The following is a 20,445-nucleotide window of genomic DNA, read 5'->3' on the forward strand; positions in this document are numbered from 1 at the left end:
GACTTAGAAATTGTTACTATATAAATACAGTTATATTTCTTAAGAGTGAATGAGAAAACTAATAGAGAATGAGAGAAGAATGGCCTAGAAAAAAATCTGAAGGTTAAATCATTTCAGAAATCAGTAAAAACAAGAAGTGTTTATTGATGCTGGTTGTCTTGTTTCATTTTGTTTTTGTTTCTTTAATGAACTAAATGTAAATAAATGCAGAAACTTTTAAAATAAATATTAAAGCTTACTTGTCCTATAAATTGCATTTTAATTACCTAATTTTCTTCTAAATTTGATCATGGAAAATTAAATAAATAAAACTATAATTTTAGTATCTTTTGATATTCATAAATGTTATATTGTACAGGTAAAATAATATTTGTAAACTTTGATTAAAGTATTCTATTTCATAAAAATATCAATTATACTAAATAATTTCAAATTTAATTGAAACATTACTATAAATATTACTGAATAAACCAATATATTTTCTCATCAAAAAAAGTAATGAAAGCAAAAAAGAAACACCTCAAAATACTGATTTTCATGAAATGAAAAAAAAAAATTTTTTTTTAAGTTATTTGAAATTCTCAAGAGAGTGAAGCTTTTAAGAGAAATCACCAAGTGTGTTCCAAATTAAATGTTACTTCTTACTTTTAAGGTGTTTGGATTTTAAATGCACAAAAAGGAGAGAATATACAACTTCATTTTCAAGAATTTGACTTAGAAAATATTAACGATGTAGTAGAAATAAGAGATGGTGGAGAAGCTGATTCCTTGCTCTTAGGTAAGTCTGCAGTCTGAATATTGTAAAGATTGTGTAGCTGAAGATGTTGTTCTGATGGAAAGAGCATTTCTTAATAAATGTAATCACTCTTTTACAACTTGCAAAATGAAAATACAATAATAAGGTGGCATAAGTTTATGTGGAGCTTACAATTTAGGGCATATTTAAAATAGTGACAACATAATATTTTTCTTGAACGTTCTTCACAAAGCAGGATTAATTATTTTCACTTTTTAAATTCATTTTTAATTTTCATGGGTGCATAGTAGGTGTATGTATTTACGGGACACATGAGATAGTTTGATATAGGCCTACAATGCATAATAATCACATCCATGTGAATAGTGTATCCATCACCTCAAGCATTTCTCCTGTCTTTGTGTTACAACCCAGTTATGCTCTTTTAGTTATTTTTAAATGTGCAGTAACTTATTATTGGCTGTGGTCACCCTATTGTGCTGTGAAATACTAGATCTTATTCATTCTAACTATATTTTTGTATCCATTAATCATCCTCACTCCCCCACCCTTCCCAGTACCCTTTCCAGTAGAACCATCATTCTACTCTCTATCTCCATGAGTTCAACTATTCTTGACAAATTTTTGAATCATCAGTTCCAACCAGCTGGTATTAATCGACTACCACAAGCACTACACATTGGAGACTAGAAGCGAAGGACACCCGTTATGTAGTTCTCTTTATATGTACATCGGATGTCCAAAGATAACTATTAAATCAGTTTTTATTTTACTTCAAACTATTCAAATTGTGTTGTTATACAACACAATTTGAGTTTTACTTTACATTTTATTATTACTTTGGCTGTGTCTCTAGTACTAGCTGCTTCTGTATAGGTACCTAAGAATGCTTCAAAAATTGACCAAAGTTTATTTTTCTTTTTTATTTATCGATTATTTTTAAATAAGCCTAGGGAGAGTGTACTACTGTAGAGGAAATTTTTGTGCTTTTACAGAGTGTACTATGATAGAGGAAATTTTGTGTATTCTATAGATCATAGAATACATGCTAACACACTTAAAAGTTATCAGTCAAACATGATAGCTAATATGTTATTTAACTAACACCATTTTGTTGTTGCTGTTGTTGTTGTTAAGATGGAGTCTCGCTCTGTCACCCAGGCTGGAGTACAGTGGTGCGATCTCGGCTCACTGAAACCTCTGTCTCCTGGGTTTATGTGATCCTCCTGGCTCAGCCTCCTGAGTAGATTGAATTACAGGTGCCCACCACCATGCCCAGCTAATTTTTTGTATTTTTAGTAGAGACGGGGTTTCACCATATTGGCCAGGCTGGTCATTTTTAAGAAAAAAGGTGTCTCTTGATAAGTCACACATTAAATAAAGATGCTTAAATGATCAATTATGATGAATGAAATGATACAAGTAAGAAGTATTTTATCGCCCCCCCCACACCCAAAAAAAGTGTTGTATCTAACTGTGCTTTGGACTTGTATTCATCATTTATAGTAAAATCTGATCTGTTAGATATGCAATCAGGATACAATCACATGAATGCTGCAACTAATCAATGAAGACTCCAGAGAAAATTTTCTAGAGCGCATCAAGGGACAGTGTGGTGGGGAGGGTTCCCCAACATTTTCATCAGTCAGCCCTTATGCAGAATTCTGCAGCAAAATCTCACAAAGTTCTAGAGTGTGAGCTTCCTGGGTTTCTGGGAGCCCAGGATTTTGGGAGTCACACATAGAACAAATAAAGAAAATTTTGTTGTGATTAGAAGGTTGGCAAGAACTGAGGAATCTGAAATTTGGTTCTTTTATACACATATAAAAAATCTTAAATAGTTTTCCCATTTTAGATCCAATTATTCTTCAAATAAAAACTTCAGACTGCTCATCATCTAAAAAAATAAAATGTGTCATTTCACCTGTTAATAGTTAAACAAATCATTGAAAAGTAAATAAGAATTCCAGAAAGATCTCTGAGCTATTGTTTTAAAATTTGTAGGCAGGAAGGTCTTTTGAAATTGAATCACTTTCAGGGCTTCCCTTATATAAAACTTTTTAAAATAAATGTAGTTTTTAATTAGCTGAAATATAGTAAAGACTGTTTTATTGTTTATGAAATCCCCAAAGCCGAGGGATTAAGGGGAAAATGTTTAAAAGCCACTATGCAGTTAATATTCTCAATCTCTAAACAATCCATCCTTCAGATTAGGTTTATGATTCAACACACAAAAAATACTGAATATGTTTGGTTAGCAGTTTACTAAAGGTGACTATAAACTCCATTGCTTTATAAAGCTCTTTATAAGTAGTCATTTATCTGAGATAACATGAGCTTTGAATAACAGTGATACTAAGTCAGATATATTATAAGTAATTCATCATTACATTATAGAGCTGCCCTCAAGTAATATCAAAAATGTTTAAAGAGAAGTTGGCTTTGTTGAAGAGTGTTCAAAATGTAAAAGAATGTGTGCATTCATTTACCTATGGCTGCTCTATGAGTGAGCCATGTAATATGTAGCCCTATGTCTGGCAGATGGAACTGAGATGTGGGGTACATTTCCTTCTAGATCCAAAGGATCATCTCACTGGTTGTCTCGTTTTCCTTCGGAACAGCTGTGTACACAGGGCCTGGTCCAGTAAAGGATGTGTTCTCTACCACCAATAGAATGACTGTGCTTCTCATTACTAACGATGCGTCGGCGGGAGGAGGGTTTAAAGCAAACTTCACTACTGGCTATCACTTGGGGATTCCAGGTAAGAGACCATAAATCACACATTGCGTCATAACTTTCGGAGCAAAACAGCAACGGTATACAGAATTTCAAGGCCAAAATCATGATTTTAATGCTTTCCTTCTGTGACACTCATTCTTCTTCATCTTAATGAAGATTATCTCTCCTCCTTTACATCTGTATTACCATTACCTAAGTTTGTTCAAAGTAGGAAGCCACAAAAGTTTTTAGCAGACTTACTTGGACCTCTCTGATGTGTAAGGAGTGTTGAATTTTGTTCACTGAAGAGGGCCATGTTAAATGTTAGAAGTAGGATACTTGATCCTGTAAGGAAGGAAGACTGTCATGTTTCCCATGTCAAGAACATTTTCAGAGAGCAAAGAAGGAAACAGGCAAGAGAGGTGTTGGCATGCCAACAACATTCAATTAAATAATTAACATCATTAACTTATTGGAGATAACCGGAGTAAAGCACTGCAGTGTAGGAATTTAATGCTATTTGCTGGCATGCCCAACCCTCCGACACTGGGTGTTTTATTATATCCATAAAATAATCAACAAGAGCAAACAAAATAGTGGCATGTTCATCATGGATATATGTATATGTATATATATATATATGGATATGTATGAATGTGGATATATATATATATCTAGTATTTGCATATATTTGCATTCAGCAGTCTGCAAATAAATTGTGCAACTTGATACTCCCCTTGGACTATGATTTGTCTCATAGAACTACCCAACAACTCAGTGGTTCTTTCCAGGTGCAAATAGGTTAGAAAAACAGAATATATGCTGCTTCCTACATCTTTCTTTCTCTTCCATAGGAAGAGAAGTATTTGTGCAATTGATGTCTTACACTTGAATATCTAGAAAAGAGGTAGGATTGGATAGTTTGTCTTCATCTGGCCTATTATCTAATACAAAATCCAGCTGCTATTAGGCTATGTTTATCTTTGTTCCTCCACTCACAACTGGCCAGGACTTTGGACACCATCCCAGAAAGCTGCCTGCTTTAATCTTTATGGCAAAGAATTAAAGGGTCTATCATCTGGCCTGAAAATGAGCCACAACTGGTAATATCCATGCTACTTAGATAGAAGTAAGTGGTAGCTCAATCGATTAATCTGGATTTTGTAAGTGATTTTAGAAGCTACTCTGTTTACTTACAAGCAACAGTGACATGGATCAATAAAAAATAATTAGTAAACACTTTGAGATCTACACAAAATTATAATTTATCTTATAATGGAGTACACTAAAAAGAATAAGTATAGAAAATGACATGATTTTGTTAGATAAAGAAGAATTGAGATGCAAATATCAATAGATATGTATTTACGTAAGTGTGTGTGTGGGGGGGGGCAAGAATTTAACTTAGAAGAAAATTTGATCATTGCTTTAGAAAATGTTAATCAACATAATTTTTAAAATGTCATCTTGAATTGAATGACTGATTTTGTTTCTTATTTTGTTGCTGATGATTATATATAACCTTGTTTGTTTGCCAATTATTTTATCTGGTATTTTAGTTTCCTTCTCTTTGTGGTGAACCTATTATTTTAATTTAATTCAACATTTGAGTTATACTTTTAAAGTATAGATGGGTGATGGACATAGATGAGGACATTTTGGTAGTTAATAATCGAGCACACTTGAGATAAAACAGACTGGTTATGTAATGTTCAAAAAAAACTAACTCTTTCTTACAGTTATATAGAAAGTAAATTAGTTAATAGCAAACTTTAGATGACAGAAAAACACAAACTGTTACCACCAATACTTTTATATGTAAAATTATGACCTAATTTTTTAAATTATTATATAATGTTTGGCTCCTGATAGAATAGTCTTTGCACAGTACTGGCTCCCACAAGTGACATTACAATAAAGTCTCCTCTCAAGAAATTTGGAAGAAGATGGCCATCTTTGGCCAGAGCAATTTTCTGTGAAACTGCCATAATCAAATCTTTCTGACTTAATTAGAGGCCTTTGTTAGCAGTGTGTTAGCCTAGTGTTCTGGTCAATTGCACAATTATTAAGAACCTCTTGTGCAGAACACACACATCACACATTTCCACAAAAATTGCTGCAGAAAAGCATGATGAAGAATGAAAAAACAATACATAAAGAGAGATGGAAACATATGAGAATCTATAACGGGCATGCAGGAAAATACACCAAACCAAATTTGCAAATAATAAACATTCCTGAAATTGAAAAAAAAAAAAAAAGCAGATCAAAACTAATAGTGAAAGATACAATGAAAGAAAAATTATACACTTATTGAATCTGAATAAAATTACCTGAAAAATCATGAAGCCTTAGCATGTTCAATAAAAAAGATTAATAAGCAGGAATCGGTGTTATACCACTTTCTGTGTGAAGTTTTAAATTTCAAGAGGGAAATTTTTCTGAAAATTTCTAGCAGAATAAGTAAAATTATTTTTGTAGGTGTTGAAAATAAGATCAGCTTTATATTTCACTCAATTATGAATATTAAAACAATGAAGTAATACTGAAGTAATATTTCTCATGTTTTAAAGAGAAAATCCCACAACTAAAAAATATACAAGAGTCAATAACTGCTGTATTTAAATGTAGTAAAATTCTGTACTCTCTTCTGCAAAGTATCATAAAATAAAGCAAGTAAATATCTAATGCCTAGTACTATTCTACTGGAGGCCATCCTAAATTTTTTTCAAGAATTCTGTCAAGGAAAGGATTTTTGAAAGAAGTGTTATACTTTTAAAGGAATTGAGATAAATAGTAAAACCTGAAGTAATTGAGGTTTAAAAAAAAATACTGTGCTCTAACAGATAGGGGATTAGATTTATTGAGGTATCCAAACAATTGAAATAATTACAGGTGATTTGGTTTGGCTCTGTATCCCCACACAGATCTCACCTTGAATTGTAATAATCCCCATGTGTTGTGGGAGGGACCTGGTGGGAGATCACTGAATCATGGGGGTGGCTTTTTCCTGTGCTGTTCTCATGATAGTGAATAAGTCTCATGAGATCTGATGGTTTTATAAAAAGGAGTTTCCCGGCACATCTTCTCTCTTGCCTGCTGCCATGTAAGATGTGCCTTTCTCCTCTTTTGTCTTCTACCATGATTATGAAGCTCCCCCAGCCATATGAAACTGCAAGTCCATTAATTCTCCTTTTTCATATAAATTATCTAGTCTCAGGTATGTCGTTATTAGCAGCGTGAGAACAGACTAACAGCACAGGACATTCCACCATCTGCAAAAGTGAAAGCATCTTGAAACAAAATTTTAAGAAAAAGTAGATCTTTAAATCCCTATTTTAAATTGAAAATGAGAAGGGAGAAAAGACTTGAAAAGAGGAAAATGGATTGTCAAAAGGAAGATGGAGACAGATCTCTTTCATCAAAAGTTACAGTTACAGTTTGTTTAAATTGTGTTTTATGGACTCATAATAATTACACGTTTATGGAGTATATGTAATATTTTAATACAAGCATATAATTTACAACCATCAAATCTGGGAAACTGAAATATTCTTCACTTCAAACATTTATTATTTCTAAGTGTTAGGAGCATTCCAAATTGTCTTCCCTAGTTATTTTGAAATATACCATAAATTATTGTTAACTATAGTCATTTTATTGTGTTACCAAACACTAGGTCTTATTCCTTCTATGTAACTCTGTTTTGGTACCCATTGAAACCCTTCTTTATCCTCCCTCCCCAGTACCCTTCTCAGTCTCCGGTGACCACCATTCTATTTACTATCTTCATGAAATCAATTAACTTAGCTACCACCTATGAATGAGAACACACAACATTTGTCTTTCTGTGCCTCGCTATTTCACTTAACATAATATCCTCTAGTTTCCTCCATGTTATTGCAAATGACAGAATTTCATTATTTATTGTGACTGCATAATATTCCATTGTGCAAAGATACCATATTCTCTCTCTGTCTTCATCTGTTGATGGACTCAGGTTCACTGCGTAACTTGGCTATCAAGAATAGTGCTGCAATAAACATAGATGAGCAGATATCTCTTTGATATACTGTTGTTCTTTCTTTTCATTTATTTCCTGTCTCAGATTCTTATAATGAAACAAACACAGCATCAAAGACTTTGAAAAGCATTATAAGCAATTATGATTCAAGATCAAACTCAAAAACAGAGCACAATCTATTTCTCTCAGCACAAAAGAGACACCAAGTTTATGGTGCATAGATTCTTTATATTTATTTTGCCTACAGCTAGAGTTCATTTACTACTGTTACATTAGTATGTAATGTATGAAGTTATTTTTAAGAGAAACTTCCCTTGATTAAAGCTAGAATAGAGTCTTCAGTGCCCATCACTGCATGATAAATGCATGGGGAATGTGGTTTCACCTTCATCCTAGACATAGGGCAGATGCTGCTGGGAAGTGAGTAATGGAATGATTGAGTTGTCAACAGCACCGTCTGCTTCCGTCAAAATTATTTTTTATACCCGAAGACTGAAAAGCAATTACAGAATCAGGGACTTGGCTGTGGAGGGTAATCAAGCTGGTAAGGAAAAGTGAGATTGGACACACATCCTGGCAATTTACTTTGGTGGTTCTTTTAGAAAAAAGTATAAATGGGCATCAAATATCATTTTTGCTTCACTTATCTTCTGGAGGTATTTTAGGGACACCTTCCAAGACATTCAGTTGAAATTTAATGCAATTGTATAGTGTATTTTTGTATCATATTTTCTTTATACTATGTTCCTAACATTTCCATTTCTACTGTAATAAAGTATATGTAATAGAGATTTATGAAGATCTGTCTCCTATAAATGTCCCCTTATTGCTCTTTTCTGATACTCAGAGTCTTAACGATGGAATTCAATAGTGTTTTTCAGGCAACTGTGGAAGTGGCAGCTGATTACATTTAGGAGGTTTGAACCCTCCCCAGATTGTGTGGCATGTGCCTTAGAGATCAGTTTTGTTCTGTTTTAAACCAAGCATATGTTGACTAAATGAGGCAACGCTACTGGAGACTCCATAAAAGGAGATTGGGAAATTCAATTCTTAGCAATATTTCTTTTTCTCTCCCTCACCATGGGCATAAAACTATCGGAAATAAGATTTCAGAGTCCAGAGAGAGTTAAACTGTTGGATTAAAGACTGCTTAATGAAGCTGAACTATCGTGTGTTGCAAAGAATCAGAATCCAGTTTATGCATGTAAGGAAAATTTTCAAAGAGCTTATTTATACTTCTCAGATTTAAAAATCTCTGTTCAGTTCAGTAACAATGCAATTTTCCCCATTCAGCATTTTTTCATCCAGTTCATTCAGCTTGTAGAAACAAGTTATTATTTTTCTGGATTCATAGAATATAACCCTAACAGCTTTAGCTAGAGCACAAAAATGAATTATATTTTTTTGATATTTATATGTTATCAATTAAATTTTAATTCAGATAGTTGTCTGTTTCCATTCAACTCATATGTGATTTTCAAATTAAATTAGTAAGAGGGTAAAATTATCAGTAAATTTATCTGTGATTAAATTATTGTCATTGAGAACTCATTCTCTACATAGTGATTTCAATACGCTATGAAAAATGTAATAAGATAATTTAAAAATAAAGAGTGGTGACTAACATTCTGTAAGTATATCAATATAATTGATCATGGTTATGTAATTCATGCTGTCAACTTTTTAAATAAGGTTTATTAAAATATAAACTTAAGACACAATATCTGAACACAAACACTTCTGCCTACATTTAAGACTTCCTTTTTCCTAAAGGAAAATTAATACCTGAAAGATAAAATATAGAGTCAAAGTATTAATGCTGTCTTTAGAATCTGTAATTATCTCTGCCCATTTGTCATCTCACTAATCTGATTTAAAAATATGCTTGTGAAACAAATTGTTAGTTACATTTTCAAGAACCTCCGTAATAGCATTATATTTTGAGATATGTAACCAACTTTTCTCATAGTATAAAGGTTTGTAGAAACAACCAGCCATGGCTTTCTAAAAATATTTTCTTAATAAGGTAACTCAGATTTCAGTTGAAAAAATACAAAATTCTTCAAAGTTTAAAGTACAGCATACAAATAGCTCCAATTATTATTGTAAGATCCTAAGAGGAAAGGATTAGTTATGTTTTCATATTTATTTCATTATTCATAGGGAGAAATAGCACAACTAGCACATGGAGTAAGAATGTTAACTTAAAAAATATCAGTGAAAGGCCAGGCATGGTGGCTCACGCCTGTAATCCGAGCACTTTGGGAGGCTGAGGCAACTGGATCACCTGAGAACAGGAGTTCGAGACCAACCTGACCAACATGGAGAAACCCTGTCTCACCTAAAAATACAAAATTAGCCCGGTGTGGTTGTGCATGCCTATAATCCCAGCTACTTGGGAGTCTGAGGCAGGAGAATTACTTGGACCCAGGAGGCAGAGGTCGCAGAGAGCCGAGATGGCACCATTGCACTCCAGCCTGGGCAACAAGAGCAAAACTCTGTCTCAAAAACAAACAAAAAAAAAAAACAGTGAAAAATATATATATTTTTTACTGTTACTGTTTTTACTGTTAAAAATATTATGTACTGCATATTCTCTGTATATATATTGTTATGATAAGCATACTTCATTATTTGTTAAAATGTATTCTCCTGACACACCTAAGACAAAAGTAATAGTTACTTCTGTTGATAGTCAGAGAAACAGCCTCAGAAAGACTAATGTCTTTGCCCAAGGTCAGAGAAATATTAAAAGAAATGGCTAGGCCGGGCGCGGTGGCTCAAGCCTGTAATCCCAGCACTTTGGGAGGCCGAGACGGACGGATCACGAGGTCAGGAGATCGAGACCATCCTGGCTAACACGGTGAAACCCCATCTCTACTAAAAAATATAAAAAAGCTAGCTGGGCGAGGTGGCGGGCGCCTGTAGTCCCAGCTACTCGGGAGGCTGAGGCAGGAGAATGGCGTAAACCCAGGAGGCGGAGCTTGCAGTGAGCTGAGATCTGGCCACTGCACTCCAGCCTGGGTGACAGAGCAAGACTCCATCTCAAAAGAAGAAAAAAGAAATTGCTAAATTGTACCTTCAACCAAGATCATATTACTTTAGGGTTTATGTCTTAACCACTGTTGAAATTTAACTAAGTAAATTATATTTTCATAATTCATAAAATTGATTTTTTTCAGATCACTAGAATTACTATCAGCCAATTATCTTAAATTTTAAACTTTATTTGAAATCATAGTTTTAAAAAGTGCTTTATATTACATCGACTCTATTACTAAGCTTCATACTTATTTTGAGGCATATCAATCTTTTAACATACATTAATTTACTTTATGTTTAAAAAATATCTACTTATTCCCTGCTTTGTGCCAGACACTTTGCTAAGCCCTGGACATATGAACATGAGAAAATAGGCTTTATGGGTATTACAGCTGGCATATTGTATATTCAGTTTATAGAATGACTGACCTCAGTGACAATATAAGCAAAACAAAAGATTCATTTGTCTTTATTTTAATTCAAATCTCCTTTTTCGTCTCTGGATATTTCAGGCAGATCTCTACACTTTTTCGGTTATTTCCGCTGTTAAATCATTTTATCTGAGTAACTTGCACTCACTTTTAAGTATTAAAATGAACAGTCAAGTATAATGTCAACACTTTTATATTATCTAATTCAAAGCTTCTTTTATCCCTCAACTCAGGCACAGACCTTGGCCTAATAACTTAAGGCAGAGGAGGGTGGAAATATTGTCTTTTTTTATTTTATACTTCTCTTTATTCCTCTTCTTCCCATGGTTCCAACGTTGGAAGATAGGAAGTTTGTTTGTTTGTTTGTTTGTTTGTTTTTTACCATGATAGTTTTCATTTGACAAATACCAGCTTCTGGCCAAATGCTAGCTCTGTTGTCAAACAGACTTGTGAGCTCTTTGGAGCATTGTTTCACCAGCCATGGACTATTGTACTGTAGACATGGGTAGTACAACTCCTAAATAATTTCTTATAAGCCTGCTCAGCTCCAAATCCCTAATCCCCAGGTTCCATTCCTCCAATTTTTGTGCTAGAGCCAGACTTCTCTGCTAGGCGGTTGTCATCTGACCACCTTTCCAGTGTCCACCTTGCCAACTTTCTAACTTCTGATTTCGTTTCATAGGAATTGATCGCTAATCTTTATTTACACAGCTATCTGCCCACAAACTTCAGGAAAATAATGTCACTGTCTCATTAATTTTTTTACTATACTTCAGTTTATTCTGGCATTTATCAAAAACCAGGGTAGTGAAATGGATTTATTGGGTTTCACTACACAACAAATTTTATGTTTGTTGTGTATTTCACTACCCAACAAATGTTATGTAATATAATGGGATGGGATGGGATGGGATGGGATGGGATGGGATGGGATAGATAGGATAGGATAGGATAGGATAGGATAGGATAGGATAGGATAGGATAGGATAGGATAGGAATTAATAGAACAGAGTAAAGGTAAATTTTAATTTAGTTACACACACACACACACACACACACACACATTGATGTGTATCCTAGAGTTATTACTTAAAATCTGTTGCATGCTAATGTCAGAGTTTTTAAAAATCTGAAACCCCTAGCACTAGTCCCATGAAAGCCTGGTCCTTGTGGTTATGCAGTGTAGTCAACTTTTGGCCAGGGAGTGAGATACTGACCTTGCTTCTTTCAGGCAACTCAATTAGGAATTGATTCTCTTAGGGCACCCCATACTTGGTTTGCTGGATGGCCCCACTCCACTTTCCCCCATAAAAACAACCCCCCTCAAATACTCTATTCAGTATTTTTTAAGAAAAATACTCTAATGCCCATTTATTAAAAAGCTGAAAATAGCTGATGGATATTGATATTTGCTGGACTACTTTCAGTCTTTTTTTCAGTAAGTGTAGTATGGCTAAACTGAGTCCCTCTCTTTAGAAGTATAACAGTATTTATCAGTACTCTCAGATGTGAGTCTACAACGTAGATTCTAAAAGAGCAGGAATAATTTCTTTCAAGTGTCGTTATGTTTAGTCATCATAAATTCAGAAAGTCTCCATGGTTACTTTTATAATTTGTTTCTGAAATCATATTAACCTGAATTGAGTCTCCTTGAAAGCAGTGTAATAGTAATGTCATTGTATTGACTAGTAGACACTAATAGTTTTCAAACTACAAGCTTCCCTTTTCTTATTTTTATCAAGTGCTTTTGCTTCCCCATATGATTTTTCATGTGCCATGTAGGGCATAAGATGCTGAACCTCTCCACACCTGACAACCATCGTCATTGTCAGGGAACCAAATTCCATGTGGCCCTCACGAAGTTCCTACTCTCCTTCCAGCACATAGCTGTACCTTGTAAGCCATAATCAGAAAGTGCTAGAAGAGGGAAGCAAACATCTCTCTCCCAGTGATATGAGGGCTCTCCTAGAACAAAACTTTCAAAGCAGCTACTTCTAAATAAGGAATGTTTCCAGTAGGCCTCTTTTTGCACAACCAACTCTGGAAACAATGACCAATAGCCTCCAGCTCTACCCAATTTCTTCTTTGCCCAGCCTTTTCATTTTCCTTTTGTATCTCCATGTGCCAAGCACATGCCCATGCCTCCAACACTGCTTTAATTGTTTGGAGCTCTATCCTCAACTTCTTTTCACATTACAGATCCCGCAAAGTTTCCGTTTCCTTGTGACTACTCTTTCCTGCCTGACCAACTTTTAATTGAGCCCTCTGTTTCCAGCCCAATCCAACTTTGATCCCACCAACAGACAACTTCCACATTTCTTTCTTACAAAGGTTTGGAAGTATCATTTGGATGGTGAGGCCAGGGGACCTCTCTGTGCTTGAGTAACAGTTCAGTGGTTGTTGCTTGTATGTTCGTTTGGGGTGGAGGAGTTTGTTTATTGAAGAGATACTAACAAAATTATGAGGAAGAGGTGAGTTGACCTCTCAGCCACCTCTTAGAAATTCCCTGAGTTTTGCTGCAAAAGAGATGTCTGAGGTTTCATCCACACTCTTCTAAAGCGACATGCACATCAGCTTGGGAACTATTTCTGAGGCATTCTGAACAACCAAGTAGATGGTGTTTCTCAGTATCAAAGCTGGCTCCACCTTGTGCTGTGGCAAAGGACTCATGTTTAAAGGGGAGCAAATAGGATTTGTACTCCAGAATCATCCATTTGTGTTTTATTTATCCTATACAATAAACATTCTTTCCCCATAGAGCCATGCAAGGAAGACAATTTTCAATGTAAAAATGGAGAGTGTGTTCCACTGGCAAATCTCTGTGACGGTGATCCGCACTGTGAGGATGGCTCCGATGAAGCAGACTGTGGTATGCCTTCTTTTTAGGAAAATACTTTTATGACTTTATCCTCTGCATTTGGATTCTACGGTGTAAAAGAAAGATTATAAGTGTGTTTATTAGGACCTGTTTTGATGCTTTGGAATGATAACATCTCATCTCTGAGATGATTTTAGCACCTCGTCCCCATCTGGTTAGGAGAAAAGTTAATACGCAGGCCTCAGTTTATTGTTTGTTTCAATTTGGCCACACTTATTAACTGTAATTCTAGAGCAACAAATATTCATATAGGTATACTATACCACAGAGACAGTATTCCAAACCAAGCAGGCTAGCACCACACATATTGGCTACTGTGTTCTGTTTACTGCCCACATTTAGAGGCACCTGTATGCTTACTTATAACTCACTTTCTCCCCCTGCCCTGCTGAGTTTTCAGTCCAGCTCCCCTTCCAGACTTCAATAACATTGTGAGTAATGGATACTTTTATTATGTCTTTTTATTTCTAAGCAAATTTTTTACACTTACATACTATGCATCATGCACTGTAAATAAGTTTAAAAAAATCTACAGTAAGAATTAGCTATAATTGGCCAGGCATGGCGGCTCACACCTGTAATCCCAGCACTTTGGGAGACTGAGGCAGGCAGATCACCTGAGGTCAGGAGTTCATGACCAACATGGTGAAACCCTGTCTCTGCTAAAAATGCTCAATTAGCCAGGCATGTTGCCGGGTGCAATCCCAGCTACTCAGGAGGCTGAGGCAGGAGAATCGCTTGAACCTGGGAGGCAGAGGTTGCAGTGAACCGAGATTGTGCCATTGCACTCCAGCCTGGGCAACAAGAGCAAAACTCCTTCTCAAAAAAGAAAAAAAAATCAGCTATAGTTTACCCATGAGGAAACTGCGGCTTGGAAATGATAAGTGGCTGCCAAAGTTCACACACCTAGTAAGGGCCATAGCTCTTTTTGAACCTAAGTTTGTATAGTTCTATAGTCACTGCTCTTAACTGTTGTCATAATAGGAAAAAAGGGTAAACAATGTAGCATTATTTTATACAATTACAACATAGTGTTTGTAGGTAAGACTATAATTACTGATGTTTTCCTCCCTTGATGAACTCACTTAACTTGGTCCAGTCCCTACCTGGCCACTAATGGCCTTAAAATTCTGTTCAAAATGGTTGTAAAATGATGAATGAGATGATAGAAATCAAATGGTATAAAAGCAAGTACAAAGAAAAGAGTTTTTTTTTTGGTGGGGAGGGAATTCCTAAAGTAATCTCTAAACTTGAGTTTCCGTCTTTCAGAAGCTAAGTTTATATATACTCTTAGGTATACTCTTCACAAATAACTTTATTTTCTGTTTATTTGCTGTATAGATTTGTAATAAATTTGCATATCTCTGCATTTTCCTTTTTTTTTTTTTTTTTTGAGACGGAGTCTTGCTCTGTCGCCCAGGCTGGAGTGCAGTGGCCGGATCTCAGCTCACTGTAAGCTCCGCTTCCTGGGTTTACGCCATTCTCCTGCCTCAGCCTCCCAAGTAGCTGGGACTACAGGCACCCACCACCTCACCCAGCTAGTTTTTTTTTTTTTTTAGTAGAGACGGGGTTTCACCAGGTTAGCCGGGATGGTCTCGATCTCCTGACCTTGTGATCCGCCCGTCTCGGCCTCCCAAAGTGCTGGGATTACAGGCTTGAGCCACCACGCCTGGCCTGCATTTTCCATTTTTATAGTTATATAAAAGAGCAAAATTGTCTGCTAAATTTATATTTTTCAAATTAGACCTTCCATCATGCTCTTAAGAAAAACTACAATCAATCTCTAAACTTGAGATGTTAAGAATATTGCACATTTAGTTTAGAGGCCATAATCTACTCTTATCAGTTTAGGTCAAAATGACCACATGTGTAATCTAATCTCTTTAATGCATCTTCTTTTGTTAATTTTTCTAAAAAAATTAGCTGTAAATTTGAAAAATTTAATTCTATATATTTATTGGTTACAACGTGATATTATTATATATGTAATATATATATAGGATATATAGAGAATGTATATATAGAGAATGTGTATATATGTATATATAAAATGTGTGTATATATGTGTATATATATAGAGAGAAGGAGGAATGATTGAATTATGCTAATCAACCTATCCATCATCTTAAATACTTATCATTTTTCATAATGAGAAAATTTGAAATTTTGCAATTTTGCAAAATTTTGAAATATACAGTACATTATTATTAACTATAGTCACAGTGCTGTGTAAGAGATCTCACAAACTTATTCCTCCTGTCTAACTGAAGCTCTGTACTGTGAACAATGTCTTCCTATTCTCCCCACCCTTCAGTCTCTGGTAACCACCATTATACTCTCCGTGTCTTTAGTGCGTCTTTTCAACAGCACAACAAACAACAATGGTTTAGTGCAGTTCAGAATCCAGAGCTTATGGCATACAGCTTGTGCTGAGAACTGGACCACCCAGATTTCAAATGATGTTTGTCAACTGCTGGGACTAGGGTAAGTAATTCTACTGAGTTCCCTTTTAAAAGATTATCAAATGTTTTTATTATGATCAAATTAGGTTTAGCAAGAGCTTTACGATTCATAAAGTTATGAATTTAGAAAATACACATTAGCAAAAGGGTGATAATATACATCTTGATTAACCCTATTTTCAAATAATAACCACTGTTGGTAACCTTTGTATAGTGTATAAATATAAGTACGAGTAAATGTTATATAAAATATAATATGCTCTGTTATACAAAATACTTATATGCGAGCATTTCTCATGATTTTATAATTTTTAGATGACTTTTTAACAAATGAACTATTTCATTTTATGCTATATCATAATATACATAAACAATCACAAGGGTACTACAGAGAATATGATTTTGCTATATCTTTGCAACACATTTACAATAGCTTTTTTGGAAAATTCATAGAGGTGCTATTGTAGTGGGAGAGGTTTTGCAAAATTTGTAAAATATTTTAAAAATTAAAAATTTTGCATAACCTCTTCCACTACAATAGTATTTCTATAAATTTTATATGATAGAAAGATAAAGAAGGATATTCTCAGGAAGGATGATGCAAGTAAAAATTCCAATTAATAACTCATCAAAAATGTATTATACCTCCCAGTCTAATGCCATAATAGCTTGCATCAAATATGTAATTTCGCCATATTTGATTTTTACCTTCCCATGAAGTCTTAAAAGTAATTAGGTAGAAAATGAAAGTTATGAGTAGCAATAACATACTTATTTTGCATTTTACAACCTGTCAACTCTAACCCACCATTCTGATCCTTAAACATACATGATTTTAAAGATTTAATGATTGCTAAACCATGTTGGTTCACATGTGGTTATCTTTATAACTTATAACACTATATCATTTAAAGTTTGTTTGTCATATTAAACTATAAGGTCTATAAAGGGAAGAACCATGTCTATTTTATACATTATTGTAATGCTAAAATCTAGACTAATCTTTGTCTTTAAAAATCAGTGCCAAATACTTAAGCAACAAATTATATTATACACTCTATGTACATGTAAATATAGATATACCTATACATAAAAACATATGCCAAAAGTTTTCTAATTATAAAACATATGCTTTTCTCTTAGGTTGATTCCAAATGTTGGCTATTGTGAAAGGTGCTGCAATAAACATGGGAGGGCAGATATCCTCTTTGATATACTGATTTCCTTTCTTTTGAATATATGCCCAGCAGTGGAAATGCTGGATTATATGGTAGTTCTATTTTTAGTTTTTTAAGAAACCTCCATAATGTTCTGGATAGTGGCTCTACTAATTTATATTTTCCCCCAACATTCTATGGGGGTTCTTCTTCCTCCACATCTTCACCAGCATCCCTTACTGCCTCTCTTTTGATAGAAGCTATTTTAACAGAGGTGAGAGGTATCTCACTGTGGTTTTGATTTGCATTTCTCTAGTAATTCGTGGTGTTGAGCATTTTTTCATATTCTGTTGGCTATTGGTATGTCTTTTTTTGAGAAATGTCTATTCAGATAATTTGCCCATTTTTAAAGTCAGAATATACGTTTGCCTTTCTTGTCGATTTGTTTGAGCTCTTTATATATTCTGGTTATTAAGTGCTTGTCAAATGGATAGTTTGCTGATATTTTCTCCCATTCTGTGGACTGCCTCTTCACTTCGTTGGTTATTCCCTTTGCTGTGGAGAAGCTTTTTTGTGTGATGTGATCCCCTTTGTCCATTTTGGCTTTGGTTGCCTGTGCTTTTATGGGCTTACTCAAGCACTCTTTGTCCAGACCGATGTCCTGGAGTATTTCCCCCACTGTCTTATTCTAGTGGTTTCAACATTTTAGGTCCTAGATTTAACTATTTAATCCATTTTGATATGATTTTTCTATATGGTGAGAGATAAGGGTCTAGTTTCGTACTTCATACAGTTCTCCAGTTTTCCCAGCATCACTTATTGAGGAGATTGTTCTTTCCCCCCAGTGAATGTTTCTGGTGCCTTTGTAAAAAAAAAAAAAAAAAAAATCAGTGGGCTGTAAACATAGATTTATTTCAGGGTTCTCTATCCTGTTCTCTATTCTGTTCCATTGGTCTGTTTTCCGTTTTTATGCCAGTTATCTTGGTTACAGTAATTTTGTAGAATATTTTGAAATGTGGTAGTGTGAAGCCTCCAGTTTTGTTCTTTTTGCTCAGGATTGCTTTGGCTATTTGGTGTGTTTTGTGGTTCCATATAAATTTTAGAATTTTTAAAATATTTCCGGCCGGGCACGGTGGCTCAAGCCTGTAATCCCAGCACTTTGGGAGGCCGAGACGGGCGGATCACGAGGTCAGGAGATCGAGACCATCCTGGCTAACACGGTGAAACCCCGTCTCTACTAAAAAAATACAAAAAAAAAAAACTAGCCGGGCGAGGTGGCGGGCGCCTGTAGTCCCAGCTACTCGGGAGGCTGAGGCAGGAGAATGGCGTAAACCCGGGAGGCAGAGCTTGCAGTGAGCTGAGATCCGGCCACTGCACTCCAGCCTGGGCGACAGAGCGAGACTCCGTCTCAAAAAAAAAAAAATATTTCTATGAAGAATGTCTTTGGTGTTTTGATAGGGATTGCATTAAATCTGATAGAGATTGGGGAGCATTGTTATCTTAACAATATTAATTCTTCCAGTCCATGAGTATAGGATGTTTTTTCATTTGTTTGTGTCATTTTCTATTTCTTTCATTAGTGTTTTACAGTCTTCCTTGAAAAGGTCTTTCACCTCCTTGGTGAAATTTATTCCTAGGTGTTTAATTTTTCTGTGGTTGTTGTAAATGGGATTACTTTCTTGATTTCTTTGTCAGCTAGTTGGTTGTTGATGTATAGAAACTGTAATGATTTTGTTTTGTTCATTTCGTATCCTGAAACTTTACTAAATTCAATGATCAATTCCTTTTTTTGGTGGAGTATTTAGGTTTTTCTATAGATAAGATCTTGTCATCTATAAACAGAGACAATTTGACTTCCTTCTTTCCAATTTGGATGCCCTTTATTTCTCTCTTTATTCTAATTGCTTTGTCTAGGACTTTCAGTGTTATGTTAAATAAGAGTGGTGAGAGTAGGTATCCTTGTCTTGTTCCAGCTCTTAGAAGAAAAGATTTCAACTTTTTCCTGCTAAATATAATGATAACTATGGCTTTTGTCATATATAATCTTTATTGTGTTGTGGTACATTCCTTCTATACCTAACTTAGCTTCTAACAGTTGGACTGAGAGCTTCCAGTTCTGTTATATTTCCAAATGCTTTGCATTTAGAATGGAAACTTCCCAGCTCCAAGCCTCATCCAGGTGATGTCAGCCTCATCAGGAATGCAATTCCTGTTAAGAGCAAAGAGAGGAAATGAATTTCATTATTCATTATATAAATAATCAATTTAGTTGAACTAATTTACACTCCCACCAAAAGTGTAAAAGCGTTCCTATTACTCCACATCTTCTTCAGCATCTGTTGTTTCCTGACTTTTTAATGATCACCGTTCTAACTGGTGTGAGATGGTATCTCATTGTGGTTTTGATTTTATTTCTCTAGTGACCAGTGAAGATGAGCTTTTTTTCATATATTTTGTTAGCTGCATAAATGTCTTCTTCTGAAAAGTGTCTGTTCACATCCTTCACCCACTTCTTGATGGGGTTGTTTTTTTCTTGTAAATTTGTTTAAGTTCTTTGTAGATACTGGATATTAGCCCTTTGTCAGATGGATAGATTGCAAAAATTTTCTCCCATTCTGTAGGTTGCCTGTTCACTCTAATGATAGTTTCTTTCACTGTGCAGAAGATCTTTAGTTTAATTACATCCCATTTGTCAATTTTGGCTTTGTTGCCATTGCTTTTGGTGTTTTAGTCGTGAAGTCTTTGCCCTTGCCTATGTCCTGAATGGTATTGCCTAGGTTTTCTCCTAGGGTTTCGATGGTTCTAGGTCTTATGTTTAACTCCTTAATCCATCTTGAGTTAATTTTTGTATAAGATGTAAGGAAGGGGTCCAGTCTCAGTTTTCTGCATATGACTAGCCAGTTTTCCCAACATTGTGGAAGACAGTGTGGTGATTCCCCAAGGATCTAGACTAGAAATACTATTTGACCCAGCAA

At 35.0% G+C, this 20,445-nt stretch overlaps 1 protein-coding gene across 1 annotated transcript in view; it reads left to right on the forward strand.

Moving 5' to 3' along the window:
* Positions 1-20,445, forward strand: part of TMPRSS15 (transmembrane serine protease 15) — a 135,759-nt gene that overhangs the window by 73,824 nt on the left and 41,490 nt on the right. The window contains exons 15-18 of the mRNA XM_023227525.2: positions 653-778; positions 3,379-3,519; positions 13,732-13,842; positions 16,203-16,335. Of these exons, the coding sequence (XP_023083293.1) occupies positions 653-778; positions 3,379-3,519; positions 13,732-13,842; positions 16,203-16,335 (511 nt within the window). The remainder of the gene's footprint in view (positions 1-652; positions 779-3,378; positions 3,520-13,731; positions 13,843-16,202; positions 16,336-20,445) is intronic.

The sequence above is a fragment of the Piliocolobus tephrosceles genome, chromosome 19, assembly GCF_002776525.5.
Source record: "Piliocolobus tephrosceles isolate RC106 chromosome 19, ASM277652v3, whole genome shotgun sequence".
Taxonomy (NCBI): domain Eukaryota; kingdom Metazoa; phylum Chordata; class Mammalia; order Primates; family Cercopithecidae; genus Piliocolobus; species Piliocolobus tephrosceles.